Genomic DNA, 20,765 nt, shown 5'->3' on the forward strand with positions numbered 1-20,765 from the left:
ACTCCATCAAAGACAGTCCCGTTACCCTGGAAGGCGGCTGAAGGAGAGTCCAGATTACAGGGTCAGGGGACGTTTAGGGAGGATGTGTGACAATTGCAGGAACCACTGGCTATTAGCAAGGCAACTGCACAGTTAGGGATGTGAGAGGCAGTTGTGGCAGAACGAGTAGTCAGGAAGCAGGTACAAAGTTGGCAGCAAAGAGGGTCTGCGTTGGAAAGCTGTGGTCAAGTTGGAGAGGAGGTGGCAGAGGGAACAAAGTAGCTAGGAATGGGACTGTGCATCTGAGTCGAGTGTGGGAGAAGAGCCCTGAGGCCTGTGAGCCTGCAGACCAGCCCCCGCAGGAAATGAGACGGTGTGAGACAGATACATGGGAGATGGCAAATCTTGGCAGATATGAGCATCAAGAGCTCAGGAGAGAGGCAGGGGCTAGAAGTACATTTTGAGACTCCTGAGGGGTTAGACTGCCCTGGGGAAGTACGCCGTAGAATTGAGTGGAGGCTTGCTGAAGAGCGGGTCACGGGCCAAACCCTAGGAAGAACGATGTTCTAGATGGGGTACAGATGCAAGGAAAAGGAGGTCAAGAAGGGTCCAAGAGGCAGGGGGAGAACCAAGAGAGAAAGGCGGTTCCTGTGAGCAAGAAGGTTCAGCAAGTCCAACAGCAGCGACTGCAGCAGAGGCCCCTGTGCTGCTGCAGGACTGTTGCTCACCAGGGCAAACTGCCGGGCTCCGGTCAGAAGAAAAGTGCAAGCATGCCTCTCTCATCTTTTAACTGTTTATTGTATAATATAAAACTACAAAAGTAAGACTGCTCATTTCCATGTACATTTAATCTGTCCAATTGTTTAGATTACAGCCCAAACCTACATGTGAATACAGCCATCTGGGTTCCGATGTAACGTCTGTAATATTGCATAGAAAAGGCACAGCTCTCAGGTCTGTGGGGAAAAGGTTATACCTCCTTTCTGACAAAAAGCCCTCCTTAAAAACCATGCACCAGACACGGTACTATGTACATCTTTTTCAAAAATCTCGGTCGTTCAAACATATGGTCTGCACTTCTCTTCCAAACTTCTAATCCCCAAAAGAAGTCCAACATTTTTTACTGGCTTTGTCTGCAATAGCATTTGATCCTGGCTAATTTTCAAGAACCATTCAGATTCGCTCTTAGAAACATTGAAAACAATTGTACATAAGCAGGACGCACACAACTCTATGCCTCCAAGTGCAGGGCAGTTACAGGAAGTTAACCATTTACAGCCAGAACAGGTTAAACATACTCTTTTCAATATTTTCAGAAATGTATAAAGATCCAATTTGTAATAGCAAGGTTTTCAAATTAAGACAATTCATATAGAGTAAGAATCGCTGCACAAAGTAGAGTCTCTCTCTCTTTTTTTTTTAACATCTGTCATTTAAGAAGGCCTCCCTGTGGTATTCATAATTCATTGTTTACCACAAAGGTGGTTAATAAATTTAAGCTTTAAAAATGATCTGTAAGTTGATACTTTGGCTTTCTGGAGCTTATTTAGTTAATACATGTACCTTGATTGACCTTAGGGCCATTGGGGCAATCCAAAGGGCTATGGCGATAAAAAGCTCAAATTGATAAAAGACACTCCAGAGGTGCAGAGGAGGCTTGGGCCATTTCTCACCCTTTAGTATGAATGAGGGTGCCCGTGTGGTTGCCCCTTCTGTCATCCAGAAAAAGTGCTACTAAAAAGACTTTTAAAAATATCAACCCTTTGATGATTGGTTTTCTTAAAAATTTGGAGGTATTAAAACATTGCTCATCCATACCTTTTGCATATTTCAAATAGACCCATATTAGAGAAGAGAGTAAAAATGAATGTGGACTGTGCATACGGTGAGAAGACCAGGGGTCCTGGTGTGGACCCCCTTTAAATACAGATTTACATTCCTACAAGAGAATACATTCCTACCATACATTCTGCACATGTTACGATCCAGATGTTGTTAGAGCTCCACAGTAAAATAAATATATTTACACAGAAAAAAAGGAATAAATAACTTATGGGGGAAAAATCACTTCAAATTCAAAGCTCTTATGATTCTGCTCTCATCTTGTCACTTCATTGCACATCACTGTCAATAATTGTCCTCACCCAGCGCCAGCCCCCAGCATGTCTTTCTCATAAAGGCACCTCAAGCTGCCCACCTGGCTTTAGATGCCACGCAATGTCTTTTACAGAGGAGAAGGCACCGCGGCCAGGTGGCATCTGGAAGCACACCCCATACTCAAACTGGGACTTGGAGATCCCACTCTGGCTCCTACGCTTCTTTGTTGGGACATTACTTTGTAAGAACAGGGCACAAAGACAATCTGACCCCTTGATGGTTTTGTTCTTTCTGAAAATGGGCCACTCATTTTCCATGTCTTTCTCGTTAGACTCTGAATCAAGAATTTATAGCAAGGGTATCAGAGTTAAAAAGCATTTGCCTGCTGTTGTTGAGAATTTTTGTTTTGATTTTGAAGCCCAGCCTTACAAATACATGGGAGTCAGAGAACCAAGTTTGGGCAACACTTCTCTGTGCGCATTTGAACTGTTGCCCAACATATGGGATTTGTTTAAACACACAGGATTTGCTAATCCAACGAAAGTACAGTTGTTCTAAGTTACTGTAAATCGGTTTCCACAATGGCAAATCAACTGCTTTACTCGGTTATTGTTCGGAATAATCAACACCATTGTATATGCGTACGTATGTAGACGTGTGCAGCATGTGGTGATTCTCTGGGTACTCCAGTTATAAAAAGCATAGAGTCCGGGCAGACTTGTTCCTACAAGAAAGGGAAGCTCTTAATATGGACAGGCACAGTGACACTGGAAGCATCTACAACAACCCTCACCTTAATTATATGGTCCCTGGTCCTATCAAAGGCAAACAACACATCTGTGGCGGTCAGAAGTGTCTGTGTGGAGGTTGCTTGTAGGAGAACAAGCACAATTTGATCAGTTTCTCAGTGCTCTACTGAGTTGATAATTAGCCATTAAAACACATTCAAGTGGGGTAAAAAAGTAAATCAGAATGTAGAAAGATTTTTATCATATCATACAAGAACCTTTTGCTTTGACGAGCAGTTCCTTCATCACAAACGTATTTGCTTTTGCCATGTGCATTACAAAAATAAGACTATCTATGGCTTGTTTAAAGTGCCATTTTTATAAAGTTGTCTTTTTTAATTAGCCAGAAAGACCCAATTTTATCCATGGCAAGACGTGAGCAGAATTGGTGACTGAATAGTGACAAATGACCAACAACAAAGACAACAACAAGAACAACAACAAAAATCCCATAATTTAAAAATTTTAAATAAATATAAAAGTTATTCCTAGAGAAGCCATCTGCATAACAATATAGGTTGTAACCTGCACTCAACAGCTAAAGTACCATTGGAAGAAAGAAAAAACTGAAACGAAAAGGCCATAAACAATTTCAGCAGTAAGCATGATACACTGCAAACGTTTTAAAATAAATGTACACAGTTAGGAATAAAAAGCTAGTTACTTCTCAAGTGTGTCTTGGGAGTGGGAGGCGGGGGAAGGAGGGGAAACATGCATAGAAAGTCCTGTGTTTGGGGGTAAAGTGTAGTTAAAGCAGTCGATTTAAGAAAGCAACCAGATGACAAGCTGTCACAGAAGGTGAGGAACTCCAGGTTCAAGAGTCAGGGATGTCGTAAGAGTGCATCCCGGGCACGCCGAGGTGAGCAGAGCTCACTGTGGTGATCACAGAGATGCCATTTTCAGCACTTAGCAACAGAGTGAACAAAAGCTCTAGGGAAAGGAAGCTGCAAAAGACAATTTAGCAACATGATGGATGCCTTCTGGGGAGATTTTCTTCTTTAAGAGCCCTGAGCATTGCACTAGGGGCTTAGTTCCATGAAGAGGTTGGTTGCTTATTACAAAATTTTGTTCAGATGTAAATAAAATTTCAGATCATTGTAAAAATTATGCCAAAAAGGAAATATTTGGATTTCCATTTAGAAATTAAGAACAATTAAAAGCGCAAACTTGGCATAAATACACTTAAAGTAAGACTGGTAGCCTTCCCCTCAAAAAAAAAGGGAGTTAGAGAGAACCATCACTTAAACCCCAAGCTCTGAGGCCTTCTCTGCCAACTGCTTAATGCAAGTTTGATGAGCAGACGCGGCTCTGGCTTTGGAAGTCACAGTACTGGCAGGTGTTTGTGCCAGGGGTCAGTGCTTGTGAAATTTGGGTGTGATTATCACCTGGCCCTTTCTTAAAGCGCTGTGTGTGTATATGTATGTGTGGCTGTGTGTGCCTGTGTGTGTTTGCATTTGGGGATATCAACTGCAGATTGATTTGATCCAATTTTTTCTTGCACCATACACATATAAAACATCACAACTCTATATAAAAGTACAAGTGCAACTTGTACATCTGAAGTTTGCAGGAACTATGTGAGCAAATCCTATCAAAATAGCTATCTCATATGTATAAACAGCATTTGTTTTTAGAAAAACAATATCATAAACTGCAGAATCTGTACAAAAATATAAAATAAATTTGGGCAGCAGTTTTCTAAACAGCCATGTAAATGCAACACTTACGAGGAGTAGTTAATGCCTCTAAAAAGGCTGAATTGCCAAGTCAACCTATACAGGGCGAAAATGCCAAAAAAGGTACTGAGATTATCTAAATAATATATATATATTTTTTTCTTTACCTCTTGCAATAAAACTTATAGAAAAAATAGACAAATATGCACATGCAATGTACAGCTTTTCCAACTTAATCCTTGTGCTTCACTTGAACTGTTTATTTTTGTCATTCAACATAGCAACATTGTCTTCAAATATATTCTTTCCTATACCAGGGTAGTAGGTTTCTGAGGAACCACTCAAAAAAGCATATTAAAAGTGGTCGTACTTGGATGAAGGCACTCCAACTCTGCTCAAAGCAAAAACTAGTGTGATCCTTTTGTAAAATTTTCTGTTTCTCTGAAAAAGGCAAGCAAGGGTGCATGCACAGTGCGGAGAACTGTCAGGGTTGTGGGAATACTCCAGGATCCCTGGGTCTTAGGACCCAACAAGCACCTCCATGATGTGGTCCAGCTCTGTGAGGTCCATTTTGAAAGGCTGACTCGGGGTGACAGGCTGACTGCTATAAGGAGCCAGAGTTTTGAGGAGGTCGTCGGCTGACACAGGGGCCATTTTTGAGGCTGCTCCTGATGAGGATGTGCAGGGGTCAAAATCATACATGGACGTATCAATGTCGGCAAATAGGATGTCATCCAGGGTCAAGTCTGTCAGGAAACCCGTGGGTGTGGTTATTTCGAAGTTCCCAGGCAGAGAGTCTATCAGTTTTGCATCCTCTGTGCGGCTCTCTTGGGGCCCCTCGGGTTTCTGGAAGCTGGACTCACTGGAGGACCCTTTCGAGCTGTCAGTCACTGCCGCTGCAGCCTCTGTGGAGGTAGATGTGGGACAGAGCTCCTCTATCTCGTCCAAGGCGGAGGAGAAGCTGTCCTTTTCTGCCGGGAGGGCTGGAGGTGAGAGTTTGGTAGGAGCCGTGGGCTGCACGGTCTGGGAAGTGCAAAAAGTGTCATCGTCATCCTCGAGCAGGGAGGCTGGGGTGAGGCAGGCCTCCAGGGGCGTAGTGCTTCCGAGGTCACAGGGGTGGGCAGAAGGGGACCCAAGGTGACTGAAGGCGGGTGGGGCCTCTCGGTAGCTGTCACTCAGCCCCTCAGCAGGCTGGGAAGAGGGGGTGAATGTGGGCCTCAAGCTGCCTTCCTGTTTGAGTTCCTCCTGAATCCGCCTCAACATGTTGTTAATTAAAACGGTCTTTTGCAAGCTGGGCTCTGTCAGGGGCCTGTGGTTATAGAGTTTCATAAGGGAAATGTTGAAGATAGTCTGGCGCTGTAAGGTGTAAGACACCTTGGATGGACCGTCAGAGGCAGACACGATTTTGCCTTCCAGCCCATCTTCATGCTCATCAAACTTCCGTTTTCCTCCTTTACCCAACATATATCTGCAAAGGAGAGAGGGGAGGAAACAGCATTAATCACATGAAAACTGACTTCTGCCATTGCAAAAAAAGAAAAAAAAGAGGTTAAGACTTTAGTTTCTTGCCCAGGGTTATTTAGAAGAACAGGAGGATTAATTGTGGGGTGGAGGAGACCTTTTAGGAGAAGAGATAATTACCTTTGTATGCCTGTGGAGTAATTTTTTATCACTAGGTAGTCTGGCGAATGTATTTCTTGAGAAATGTGTACAACACAGAGAAGTTAACAGTTACCATGGAAACCATGATTTTGACTTTCTCAGCTCATGTGCTTGCCTTCACATGCAGGTTCAATTCCTTCCCCCAAATGGATTTATTTTTAAAATCCAAGAAAACACAATGCTATGACCTAAACAGATACAGGTGTCATGAATTACAATTTGAACACATCTTGAAGGATTAAAAGAACTAAGTTAAAGGAGGGGGAACATGTATAATTTTGTTAGAACCGCTTGTGTTTTCAAAATCCTTTTTCCTTCCTCATAATGCATGGAGTCTTTCTGCCTGTTTGGTGACATATGGCCTGTGGCACTTGGCCTGTGTTAAATGACCACAGTGACTGCGCCAGCACCGCTTTTCATTTTAGAATCAAGTGGAGGAATACGTATTTTCCAGCCTAAGTTTTTCCTTGGCTCAATCCATCGCACTGTTATGTCTGAATGCAACTGGATTAAAGTAACTTGTTCTGAATATAAGCATTTTTGTTTGTATATTTGATACATTTCATAACAAAATATCTACTGTAATTCCAGAGATACATATGTAATCTAAAGAATTAACCACCTCAGGTCTCAGGCCTTGGGAATTTAGTAATGAGTTGAATTTTAAGACTGCAGTGAAGAACGGGCCCATTTCCCTACGCTCAAGCCCAGGCTGTGTCTTCTCTTGCTCTGGCCTTAGTGAATACTGATCTTCTTCTGGTTGTCACCTTCCGGAGCATGGTCCTTCTGACTCTTGGTCCAAGGTCAGGTTACCTGGTCATCACTTACTTTCAGAATTTCTATTGTTTAAACAAAGCAATTTCAGGTCCACTAGCCCTTCTCTCACAGACTTCACATTCTAACCATTTAATCAAGAAATTTGTCCTTTTGCTGTTCAGACAGGATATGTGGTTCTAATTAAGTCAGGCCTATGTTTGCTCCCTCGCCCCCTCTCTAACACTCTCAGACACATATTACTCCTATCCTCAATGTGGCTCACTATTTCTGGTATTTTCATACATAAGCAATTGCTCTGTAGCAATTTTTCTTCTAATTGCTCCTTACCTTTTACTGAATTGCTTCAGCTGATTGATCACGTCTCATTCAATCCTTTATTAACCCACCCCACGCCTACACTATTAGACACTCTTCCATGCATAGTGGGGAGCCCCACGTGAATAGAGTATGGTCTACAAGAGGCTAAGCATCTTTTCCTATACTTTATCCTAAAGGATGTTGGTCTTTGAATTTCAAGTCTCATCCTAGAGGAATAAGGATAAATGGAATATAAATTTCACAGAACTTTCTTCCAATACTTTGTTAGAAAGAAGGTCATGCTGCCCCTCAAGACACATGTACAGGTGGCCACAGAGCGTGGCACCCAAGTCCTGCTTAAGGTGACTGACTTTACTGCTTCAGTCTCCAGAAGAGATGGCTGAAGAAGCTGCAAACTATCAACGTTATGTGGCGCCTGTAGCTCAGTGGGTGGGGCACTGGCCACATACACAGAGGCTGGTGGGCTCAAGCCTGGCCGGGCCTGCGAACGACAATGATAACTGCAACCAAAAAAACAGCCAGGCATTGTGACAGGTGCCTGTAGTCCCAGCTACTTGGGAGGCTGAGGCAAGAGACACGCTTAAGTCTGAGAGTTTTAGGTTGCTGTGAGCTGTGATGTCACAGCACTCTACTGAGGTTGACATAGGTAAGACTGTCTCAAAAAAATAAAATGACCTCTCGCCTCAGCCTTCAGCGGGTCCGAGCTGAGCTGCCATTTTGTGAGAATTCCTGACTGCGGCAGGGCAGGGCATCCTGGGCACCAAGGGCAGGCAGACTGACAGTCTGTCTCCACAGCCAGATACCTTTTCCCCCTAAAATCCTTTTTTTTTTTAACTCCGTTTGCTCGCTCTCCTCTTCTCCCCTTACCCTTCCCTTGCTCCATTGCCCGCGGCCCGTGCTAATTACACCCAACCACCCACCAGTGTCTGTCTCCCGGGTCTCCCGCCCCAGCCCCGCGGAGGTGTGGGGGGTTCTCGCCCCAATAAGGGCCCTGCGCCAGTGAGCAAGTGACCGCAGGGGCGGGCTGCAGAAACCAGGCAGCAAGCGGCCTGCGGAGGCCTAGGCGGAGCTCCGTGCAGAGGTGATGCCTAATTAAAAAATAAATAAATAAAACAATAAGGCAAACGACCAGTAAACTGTCAAAAATAAATAAATAAAAGTTCCATTATAAAAAAAAACTATCAATGTCAGAACCAGCTTGAGCTTTGTTCATACAAAGAGTGGAGTTACTTGTATGAAACATTTCCTCTCATGTAAACATTAAGTGGCAGTCAATCACTAGGACCAAAGACCAGTCCTGCGACTAACTATTCTCCAAGACAAGGAAAGTATGACAGTTACTGACAACTGGCTTATCTAATACTTCATATGACAAATGTTTCCTGCTGTTTAGTGCTAAAAGTCTCATTTATTTATCTGCTTTGCACGGAACATTTCCCATCTAAAATATTCATACCCATTTAAACTTCAGAGTGAATCAGAGGGAAGGTGGTTTCATTCACATTGAAAAATACTTTCTACTTCACAGATCAGAAGTGTTACTGGACATCTGGATTTTAAACACATAATCATATTCACAATTATAATCTGTATGTGCTTACAATTTGAGCATTTAGATACTTCCAGAAAACTTTCACTTTTCTAAAAAGCTTACTAAGTGCATTAAATTCTATGTGCATTTAATTTTCATATAAAGTTGCTAGATGACCTGATCAATCATGGCAGCACATATACACATGTGTATGAGTACACAAATCCATGTATGCACACTCTAAGGCAGTGTTTCTAAAAGTGTGGTCCATAGATGGTGCCGGTCTGTGAACTGTTACTGGTCCACAAGGAGGTCAGTAGAGATAATGCGCTATTTAGAAACTTCTGCAAATTTGCAGAGTAACTATAAATCTAATTTTTAAAAACTAAACCTCCTATTTTCTATACCTCTGTATTTTAATTTTATTTCTCTAGTAATTATTTTTATTGTTTTTCTAAAGTCCATGAAGGACTCGGGGAGGGAGGAGCCAAAATAAGACAGTCCCTCATCACAGAAAGCTTGAGAAGCACTGTCACAACCAAAGTGTAACTAAAAAGGAATTAGTGAGCTCATGGCCACTTTGAATTCTTACTGGTTCATTGGAGGAGAGGTAACATTTAGTCAAGATGGTATAGACTTTTCTTTGTTATCAAAGTAGAACTGTCTTTTTTAGACTTGTTACCAGAATAAACAGAACTTTTTCAGTAACATATTTTTCTAGAAACAATCACTAACTGCACAGAATTCACTAAGCACACAGGCCATTTGATACTACAGGCATTTAGCAGGATTCCCATAGCTGAAAGAGATCGGTGAGATACTTTCAGAGACATGCCAATGTGAGAAGCACCTAATTTCCAATTAGAATGATCCAGCTGGTCATAGCTGTGTGCTAATCCTAATGATTTAGGGAAAGCCTTATAAGACATCAGTAATGCTGCCTGAAAGGGGAGGGCGAAGGGCTAGTACAGGCAAAATCTGTGAACAGAAACAGAGACACAAACTGAATCTTGGATGTGCTTCAAATGTGTTAAATAAGGAGCCCTAATACAGTATGTCTCAAAGCAGATTTGCCTTCATTTCTCTATTTCATATCATGAGTCAAAACTGAATCCACACACTCGGTAATAACTGAAAAATGCACACAATCCTAATTTTTAATCCTATCTAAATTGTCATAGAAAGGAATAAAATGAAACACAATAAAACTGACTTCACATTTGTACCTAAAAGTTTTCCCAGTTTTCCTACACTGCAGTAACATTACGATTAGCAAGATCAGGAGAGGCCTCCAAATCTAGGAGGGGGGAGGGTGAGAACTTTCACTCTCAGGGCTTTGTGTAACAACCACGTCCTTAAGAAGAATGGGATGTGAAGAAGAAAAGACCAGACAAGCTCTCAAGAACCTGAGGGCAAGAAGCCAGGCCCAGCCTCTCAGGGCCTGGTGCAAGCTGCCCAAGGCCAGGGTCAGCTCAGCTCCTCAGAAGCCTCTTTTTCCTCCGGCAGTTTAAGAAAATAACAATAGCTCTTTAAGCGCCATTGGAGAGGCACGTGACCTTTCAAAAGGCCCCACCAGGCTCTAACTTGAAGATGAAGCAGTAGCAGGAGCTCATTAAGGGCTTCTAGGTAACTCCAGGGAAGGGGGGGAGGTCCTTTGTGGGGGGAGTGCTGGAGCTCCCTGAAAGGAGAGACTTGTGACTCCCTTGCTTCTGAGGCCACCACAAAGTAACCCTGGGCTTTGGCATACCACTTTATCGCCTTCCTTGGCTGTAAAGACAGACCCACGTCTGAGCCTTCTACCCAGTTTTTCAGACAAAGACCCAAAGGGAACCTGAGCCTCAGGGTGGGTTAGACGTCCACGTGGGGGAATGGAGGGCTGCTCCTTCCCTCTGTCTACCCTAATCACAGACACTTCTCTACTGAATATTAGCTGGCTCCTCCTAGGAGGTTTGAGATAAAATACTTTGCTTCCCCAATAAACTTAGAAATAAATTCCTAACGTTCTGGTTTTCTTGAATAAATTTTAGCAACTATGAAATGCAGTAAACTAAGTTTCAAAAACAAAGAAAAAAACTCACTGGTAGCTACATAAACAAAAACTTCTCTCTGGAGTTTTTTTTTTTTTGAGACAGAGTCTCACTTTGTTGCCCTAGTACTGTGGCATCACAGCTCACAGCAACCTCCAGCTCTTGGGTTTAGGCGATTCTCTTGCCTCAACCTCCCCAGTAGCTGGGACTACAGGAGCCCACCACAACATCCAGATATTTTTTGTTGCAGTTTGGCTGGGCTGGGTTTGAACTGCCACCCTTGGTATATGGGGCCGGTGCCCTACTCACTTAGCCACAGGCACCACCCCTCTTTTGGAGTTTTGCAGGAAGTTTAATACTGAATAAAATTCTATAAGCCAAATCTGGCTTTCAATTGTGCAGCTTTTCATTAGGAAGGACCCTAACCTCAAAAGCTACAATCTGTTAGAACAGATGCTCAAATTGAACAAAGGCTGTCAGGGCGTGGTGGTATTTGCCTGTAATCCCAGCTACTTGGGAAGCTGAGGCAGGATGGTTGCTTGAAGCCAGGAGTTGGAGACCCTGCCTTATTATTTTTTTTTTATTAAATTTAAAATCTAAAAAAAAAAAAAAGTAACCAATGCACTAGGAGTTTCCTTGGAAGAGAAAACACACCAAGCTGTGTACATTTTCAAGAGCTTGAGTCAACTTCCTTTTCAACTTGTAAATAGCAACTAGAAATTTTTCACCATTCAGTGACATGTTTTAAAACTCGGTTAACAAGGCAAAACTAAACTACAGTATCTGCAGTTGGGTTAGGGTATTTGCTAGTGGAGCAAACGACTTTGGTGAGCTAGTCATCATGCTCTATTTCCTCACCAGGGTAGAGAATAAACCCAGGAGTTTGCTTTGTGAGAAGTCACTGGCCTGTGCACTTAGGGTCTTGTACATCATTCTCCACATTAGTGAAAAGCCCTCAAGAAAATGGCTCCTAACTGGCATGAGTGGCAAACTCGGGGCCTCGGGGTCACATGTGGCTTTTTGACTGAATCCAAATTTTACAGAATAAATCTCTTTAATAAAGGGATTTGTTTTGTGAAGGTAGGATTTGGTCAATGGGCCACACTTGGTGATCTGAAGGACCACCTGTGGCTCTAGTACTGCAGGTGCCCTACCCCTACATGACTACTGCTGTGACCACTGGTTGCTTATAAGCACAGCAGTGCCGATGCTGACACTAAAATCCATAAAAAAAGGAAGAGCCAAGGTGGCTCATGCCTGTAATCCTAGCATTCTGAGAGGCCAAGGCCGGTGGATTGCCTGAGCTGCCAGGTGTGAGACCAGCCTGAGCTACAGTGAGACCTGGCCTCTTAAAAAATAGCTGGGCTTTGTGGTGGGCGCCTGTAGTCCCAGCTACTTGGGAGGCTGAGGCAAGAGAATCGTTTGGCCCCAAGAGTTTGAGGTTGCTGCGAGGTGTGATGTCACAGCACTCTACTGAGGGTGACAAAGTGAGACTGTCACCAAAATAAAACAAAACAAAAAAACATAAAAAGGGGGCCTTTATTACACTAATGTCCACAATTCAGAGTGTGATCTGTCCTCTTTAGAAGAAAAAGGAAGAGATTTGTGTGGCCAGTGTCTTAAGCAGAAGTTATTCCCTCCCTTGACATTTTGTGCCACCCAAACCCACAGCCTTTGAGTGGAAACACACCCCCTTTCAGTTACTTTCAGTTCTAGTAGAAGAGGAAAGGAATGCCCCTGGCAGAATTAATTGTGTACGTGACAGATCTCTGAGTTGAAAAGGGGCTGGATCAAAGTTGGGCCAGAAATTGTTGAGACAATTTCTAAAACATAGAATATTCCCATTTCTCCTTTCCTCACTCCATACACTTGCCTTAAGATGCATTTCGGATCCTGCCTTTGAGGTGGTCCAAATGGAACCATCTCTAATAAGGACAAAAGGACACTTCCCACTACCCCTGGGGGCCCAGCAGCAGAGACCTGGAGCCCTCTCTCCAGGTTGCCCTCACAGAGACACAGCAGCTCCCAAGCAGGAAGGGGGGCCTATCCTATAGGGGCAGAGGGGCCACCTCTGCTTAGACAACTTTCTACCCTTAAAAACACTCTTGACTAAAGAAATTTGATAACACCTCAGCTTTTAATACCCACTCCCCAACCCCCAAGTAAGGATAACACACACCAGTGAGAACAAAAAGGCTGCCTGGAGAAGGACTGGCAGTTGGTGATGCTGGCAGGGTCAGAAAGGGAAACCCAAAGAAACCGGCAAGCCCTCAGCTGGGCCTCAAGTATCCTGGCCTGCAGCTGGCACAAGAGGAGTGACAGTCCCCTCCTGCAGGGTGTGTGGAGGTGATGGGGTATCCACACATCAAAGGTAGACGTAAGACCCCTAAGCGACTATCTCTGGCCCAGGGAAGTGATAGGAATAAGGGCAAAATTCCAATGGGGAGCAAGCCTCCCATGGCTTATTTCCAGACAGGATAGGGACTCCCAGAAGACATGGGAGAGTGTTCCTAACAGAACCCTTAAAGCTGCCTGGAATAGGAAGCTTTTTTTTTTTTTCTTGAACCAAAGCTCATCCAGGATTTCTGAGGTTCCTGCAGTAACATCCATGTTAATTGCTAAGTAAGACAAAGCCTTCCCTAACAAATCAGCAATGTAATTATAAAGCCAGTTACTAGATCAAGCCAGTTACGAGTGCCCCTGCGATATTCTAAACCTGTAACTTGATACCACTGTTCTCGGTGCCTCCTCCAGGCTCTCCCCTGCTGTGCACAGGGCAGCCGGGCTGCTGTTTGTTCCGGATCACACCCTGCATGGCACCAAGACCCATGGGAACAATCCTCTCTGGGCTTTCCTGACAGTGTCTTGAAGCCTGGAGATAAACCAAATTCTGCCAGGAAGTCAACTTTAAGAAACAACTCTTAAGGTGTGGCGTCATTTTCTAAGTCCACATTTTACAAAATTCTAGCATTCCTTCTCAGATATTTACATGCTCCTACTAAAGACTAGTATTAAAAAATACTGGTGGTTTGACAAATACAATCTTTTCTCCTGGAAAAAGAAAGATTTTAAATGCTGACAACTGCATTTAATAAGCAAAATACAATCAAACTCTGGGAAGTAATGTTTCAAGCAAACATTTCTTTAGAATAAATTATGGCCTTGTTAATAAACATCTGGAAAAAAATAGGCTTTTTAGAATGAATATAAAGGTCAAACAGTATGAAATGTTTCTAATAGCCTTTTTTATTAGTTCCTCCCTCAGCTGAGAATGTTAGGTTTTAATCCTAACTCTTATGAAACTAAGGACACCAGTTACCTCCTTTCAAGGATAACAGAAATGCTAACAATTTTTTATTTTACCTAAGTATTCTGGTTCAAAGTACAGCACACTTAACTTTTTTAAAATATTATTTTGTAAAGTATTTTTTTAATTTGTAAAGAAAAAACATTTAAAAAAAATTTATAAACAAAAAAGGTTTATTTGGGAATGGTATACTTCAAGTAAAAGGCTGAATTTAGTTTTAACAAAAACATACTCATTATAATGTGATGCCTGGAATTTGCTTTAAAAAACTACAAAAAAAAATTGCCCACGTATATGAAACAAGGATCAACAAAGTGATAACTGTTGAAGCCAGGTGATAAGAACAAGGTGGTACTCTTCGTTTTACTTTTGTGTATGTTTGGAATTTTCCATAATAAAATGTTAAAAAAAAAAAACAAACATGCCAATACATAGTTTTTAAATTTCTCAAATTAAAAACATCAATAAGCATGATAAATTACTCACACCCTGAATGAGGATTATTACATTAACTTGACCGGTTTTTTTTCCACACAGAGTAAAGTTATTAATGCTCCATGCCCAATGCAAGTAACAACTTTTAAACTCTGAAAGAAAGCTTTTCACATTCAGCCACAAGAGGGCAGCAGAGAGTAACAAGGAAACCCAGAAAGTCTAATTCTTCGCCGCAAGGCAATTTCTACCTGTAGATACCTGAAATGTGTATAACATTTCCAAGACTGTCCCCAAATTTAGGTATCCACAGATGCAAGCAAGCTGGGAGCTTTGCCAAGCCCAAACTCAATTATATTATGCTATTGTTCAAACTCTGGAAATACTAGGAGTAGAGGAGAGGTTGTTGCCTGTAAGTTAACACTCATGTTTCAAAAACCATCCTTAAAATCCCTGGCCCCTAAAGAACACACACACATCAACAAATACAAACTCAAGTCATGAGATGTGAACTTGGGAGAAACCAATGGTTTAGAATTTCCAGTGGAAGTTCTAACATGGACTCCCAATAAATGACTCTGAGAACATTTAGCATTAAGGATATTACCATCAATCTTTCCATTTGAAAATTAGAAACTATAAATATATATATCATATATTATAATCATTTAAATTATTATGTTACTTCAATAATCTGGAGTCAGGAGTACATTTCAGCATTCTGAATTAAAAACCTCATTAAGGGAAGGAACTCTCAGATTTGAGGAGAAACTAAAGGTTAAGTCAGTCTTGCCCAGCCCCCCATTCCTGTGCATAATGAAAATATTTCTTTGTAGCATTTATAATTGCTTGGATGAGATTCTGGTTTCATCCCTCCTGTAGTATATCTTTTCCCCAAAGATACCTTGTTTTTCCCCTCACACCAGAGAGATTATTAAACAATGTCAGGGGGAAAAAGGCCTAGGGTAGGTAGAAACCAAAGGCTTTGCCAAAAATATAAGACAGTTTTTGTTTACAAAAGAGATATAAAACTCACACTAAAACAGGTAAATGGAATTTTTTTTTTTATTGTTGGGGATTCATTGAGGGTACAATAAGCCAGTTACACTGATTGCAATTGTTAGGTAAAGTCCCTCTTGCAATCATGTCTTGCCCCCATAAAGTGTGACACACACTAAGGCCCCACCCTCCTCCCTCCATCCCTCTTTCTGCTTCCCCCAGGTAAATGGAATTTGAAAAAAGAAATCTGTGAAAAATAAAATTGGATCTTTGTTAAAACCAAAGGTTGCCTTCTAGGTTTTATTAATTAGCCAACTGTTTGCCACTGAATAAAACTAAGGAATGAATAAAAAATATGCTACCTCAGGAAGTTTATTTATAGAATTGTTTCCTAAAAGTTAAACATATAAAGTTAGTCATGCTTTTATATTTGGATGCTTCATTACTATGAAAGAATCACTTAAAATATTCCTCACAAATACAGAGCATATTTCATCTTTTAATTTCCACATGTAGTCTGAAGAGGAAAACCAAAGGAATAAAGGAAATGTTATTCCTTTATTTACTGACTAAACCTGAACATTGTTTTGTATGGCCTAGACCTGAGTTTCTTCAGAAAAATATCACATTTCTACAACATGACATGAGCTCAGAAATTTGAGGTTTAGGATAATGGAAGTATACATACTCACGAGACATGTAAAAGGAAGGAAGTAACTATTCTAATGTGTAAATACCACGAAAGTAACCTACATATTTGGAATATTTATTTTAGGTGCCTCTAAGAATTAGGTAGGCTTATGATAAGGTTTTCATATACTTGAATAATTCACACAATAGAAAAAGGCGAGGAGGATATAAACAAAAGTATAGCGAGTGACACTTTGTCAACGGGGGCACCCATTTTTACAAATAACTACTTTGGGACTATCTTGAGATAACAAAGACTGCTGTGTGTTGATAATGAATGACTCATTGAACTTTAAGCAAAGTCATTTAGTTAAATATAATAAAAATAATCACAGTACCACACTATTATGTAATAAATATTTATTTTCTAAGGAAAATACTTCTTAATGCTTTAATTACCTTTAATTTGTGGAAAGCCTACTCTACCCTGTCCAGCTTGCTACCCCTTAACCTTCTACTCATCCTACCTATCCTTGGGAGCTTTCTAAGGAGGCAGGAATCACCTGAGGAATCACATTTTTTAATTTGTAAGTCAACTACTGTCAAACTACTAAGAATCATTATCAGGTAAAACCTATTTTATATTTCTGTACATGGTAAAACTTTTTTTAAAAAAATTAGTCTGCCTTGGTTGGGTACAGTGGCTCATGCCTGTAATCTAGCACTCTGGTAGGGTGATGCGGGAAGACTGTCAGGCCAGGAGTTTGAGACTAGCCTGGGCAAGTGTGAGAGCCCATCTCCATCAAAAATAGAAAAAAAAAAAAATAGCCGGGGTTTGTGGCAGGTGCCAGTAGTCCCGGCTATTCAGGAGGCTGAGGCAGGAGGACTGCTTGAGCCCAGGAGTTTGAGGTTGTACTGAGCTGTGATGCATGGCACTCTACCCAGAGCAACAGAGTGAGACTCTCTCCAAAAACAAAGTTAGTCTGTTCAGAAAAGGCCATCCACCAGTTTCCTGATTAAAGAAAGAGGGAGAGCAAAAATTCTGCTGCTGCTGAAGATCACAGCACCCAAATTCCTCAGCCAGATTGGTTTTCTCCAACAGCATGGAAGACACAAAAGTAGTACACATGCACAGGGAGACAGACGCTCCCCTCAAAAAAGGGGAAGGAAATCCAAAAAGCAAATGTGTATGCCATAACCACTCAGGGGAGATTTGTTTAAAACAGTTGCCACCTTGTTATCTCATTAGCTCTCATTAGCATGGTTAGGATTTTATGCAAACCTATTCTAGTGTAGAGATGACCTTGGGACTTGCAGATTCCCTGAGTTTAACCCCAGCAATGCTTCTAAACACAAGGGTGGTGTATTCCAGCAGGCCTGCTTCAAGCCCAAGAGCTGCAGTGTATGGTGTGCAAAGATAAGCAGCAGGCCAGAGTAGAGGTGAGCAAAAAAAAAAGGTTGATCTGCAGCAAGGAGTTTCTGCCTGTTTAGGGTTTTTAACTGTAGTCCATTCGAGGGTACGTTTTACTTTTGTTCAACAGGTTCACTTAGCCCACTGTAAACCAGAGTGACTATATACATATGGATAGACATAATATACACGTATATCACGCCCATAAGAGCCTTCACTCTTCCCCTTCAGTATTATGTGAAACTCCTTAGAAGGATAAAAATGCTTGGATTAGCTGCTTTTCAGTAAACTGCCTAAAAAAACAGCTTAGAATTAACTAATAACTCTACAAAGATACAGGGTTTTGCAAAGTGACAAAAAGATAGTAATGCAGACATGGATGAGTTTTAAGACTTCAGTTTGCTGCTACCTGGAGTTCCAAGAGAAACAAAGCTGCCTTTGGGCAACTCAAACTAGTCAGACCTGCTGTAGCAGTTACACAGTTGCTCCAGATCTGTCCTCCAGCCCCCACCCCACGCATCTGCATAGCTCAGTCCACTTGCCACGCAGGGAGGTGTGGGGCCAGGCACACTCACCCCTCATTCTGCCTGGTCCCTGCAGGGAGGCAGGGCCAGCTCTGGCCAGACAGCAAGCCAGCCCAAGAGGAGGCCAGACAAGAGCGTAGATGCCGACTCCATTCTGGGCTGAAAACTGCAATGGGTGCAGAGTAGGCTTAGGTGATCCTGGGTTCCTAAAATAGATCAATCAAATTGTGGTGTCTGCTGCAAGTGAATTCTGGCAGGTATTTCCAATTAAGTTCAGATGAGGGACAAGGGAATCCCAAAACAAATGGGTCTTCCCAGCTTTAGGATCCCTCAGACCACAAAGAAGGCAAAATTTTCCAAAGGGTGTTGGCATTGTCTGTATGTGGTGTTTGTTGAAATTATGAGTATCTGGTTTGTCCTATTAGAAGTTATATATTTTAAAAGACTGTGATGGTTTTATTTTGAATTTTATTTGTATTTCAAAGAAAATTTTTAGACAGCTAACCATGTTTTGTTTGTCCCGTAATCTTCAAGAAAAAAAAAAAACATAAAAAACAAGGCTTCTATTTATTACCCAGAATAGGAATGTCGTCTTGTTGGGCTGACATATGCCATTCACAGATTCATACAAAGAATGAACTGCCACACAGTGCTAATGGAGAAAGACACTGCTCCACACAATGAGTGATGGACGCTCCAGGGGACAGTTCTGTTCATAAGGGTTTTCCAGCATCTGCACACAGGGCAGAAGTTTGCCTTTAATACCAAATGCTTTGGCCATCCGAGACAATAATTTTATAAAAAGATATGCCAGTTTAGTTAGTAGATTGTTTCCTTCCAAAATATTAAAACTAAATATTCACACATTTCTTAAACAGGAGCCTGAGCTTGTGGGTTTCCACCAATTGTTTAAGGAATATTAATGGTAGGTAGAAAATATATAATTTGTGCCTATGTAGTGGCCATAGCATTTTTAGATTTTCATGTTTTGCTAGTCAGTATTAATTAATGGAAAGACCCATGAGAGCTGGTGTTCTTATTGTGAAGCCATGTTCACTTAAATTGGAGATTGCCCTCTGATGCCTTTAGCATACACCTGATCTTTGGACTCAGTAATCAGAGACAGTTTACACACACACACACACACACACCCTCCCCCTTTACTCCCTGCCCTTTCCCTTCCTTTTCTCTCTCTCCTCCCCACCTCCAAGAAAGCATGGCAACTAGAGCTATCTCCTATAGGATAAGCCATGACAGTAAATGCAAAATTTCTTTCACCATAAAGGTTTAAAAATTCTACAAGTAAATTAAAGTTCACATTCTTAAATACTGTTATCTATACATATTTATCTCTGTATATAATATTGAGAATGTAGTTTTTATTCTGAGATAATTGGAATATAAAATAAAACTTCATACTTTTACCAGTGCTCTTTAACGAGAAATCATAACAAAAGAAACTTTTAAAAGTTTCGGTTGTAGCTTTCTTAGTTACTAAAGTGTAAAATATTTTGACTGAGGGTAAACTACTGTAACTGGATACTGATAATTTGTAGAACGCTACTTTATTTATTGACAGAAAAGAGTTTCATATATTTGCATTGGAGCATCTTCAGCATTCCCTCACATTTTTTATTTCATCTGGTTTTTGTGTGCGCATTTCTAAAAGTAGTGTTGTACCTTTTATTCACTGTTTAAAATAGCAGATGCCATTAGCTATCAGTTGCCACACAAATTTGAATGAGTTTTAAAAAGTCAAAATATATGCCATTTTATTATCCTCATTATTAAAAATAATTCAGTGTGTAGAAACTGGGTAAAATTTGTATTTCAGCTTTTCAATTAAATAAAAAAGCTTTAAAAGGGGGCAATGCAGTAATTAGGAGAGTAAAGATTTTCTAAATCTGAGTTAATATCCTTCTCTTAGTTCTTTAAGGGAAACAAGCCTGAGCAGCTGTTACCTAAGAAGCTGTGACATTGGGCTGACAATAAAACTGTTCCCTAGGACACCTCCTGTTATACACTTGGTTGGCAGCATAAAATGTTGTGTCCTCTCCCCTACCTGTCTTAATGAAGTTAAGGAACAGAGCCCAGTGCTTTTTAAAAAAGGCAGGGAGGAGGGGCTGTCAAATCCATTTCGCAACACTTCTCACCTGAGAACAAGATTGTGCACCTTTTAATTATAAGAAGGGAAAGACGTAAAAATTATTTTAAAAGGTTCCAAACTTGGTGATCAATGTAAACAATTTCACATTAACATATACTAACTCTAAGTCAGTCAATGAAGCTAAAGGAAAATTTTTAAGCACGAGTCTCTCTCTCTTTTTTAAATGACAAAAACTTAATAAAATGAACAGGAAAGCATAGATCTACTAACAAGCTATTCTTGCTCATGCCAGAAGCTGGGATCTTAGGAAGGGTATTTTCATCTTCACAGACACCCTAGCACACTCATGTCAGAATAGACTGCTATAAAAAGGGGGAGGGATGAGAGTTGCCAGGGTCAGACATGCCTTTTGCTGACCCAAGCAACTACATACCCCCCAGCAAAAAGGAGGCTCTCAGGTGGACAGTCCTCCAGGGGTTGAGTGGAACCCAAAACCCACT

The 20,765-nt window shown here is 41.3% G+C and overlaps 1 protein-coding gene across 2 annotated transcripts in view; it reads right to left on the reverse strand.

The window, feature by feature from the left end:
* Positions 1–758: 758 nt before the first annotated feature.
* Positions 759–20,765, reverse strand: part of SERTAD2 (SERTA domain containing 2) — a 116,086-nt gene continuing 96,079 nt past the window's right edge. For both annotated transcript variants that reach the window (XM_053588566.1, XM_053588565.1), the window contains exon 2: positions 759–6,008. In XM_053588566.1, the coding sequence (XP_053444541.1) occupies positions 5,060–6,004 (945 nt within the window). In that variant the 5' untranslated portion in view covers positions 6,005–6,008 and the 3' untranslated portion in view covers positions 759–5,059. The remainder of the gene's footprint in view (positions 6,009–20,765) is intronic.

Source organism: Nycticebus coucang, chromosome 4, assembly GCF_027406575.1.
Source record: "Nycticebus coucang isolate mNycCou1 chromosome 4, mNycCou1.pri, whole genome shotgun sequence".
Lineage (NCBI taxonomy): Eukaryota > Metazoa > Chordata > Mammalia > Primates > Lorisidae > Nycticebus > Nycticebus coucang.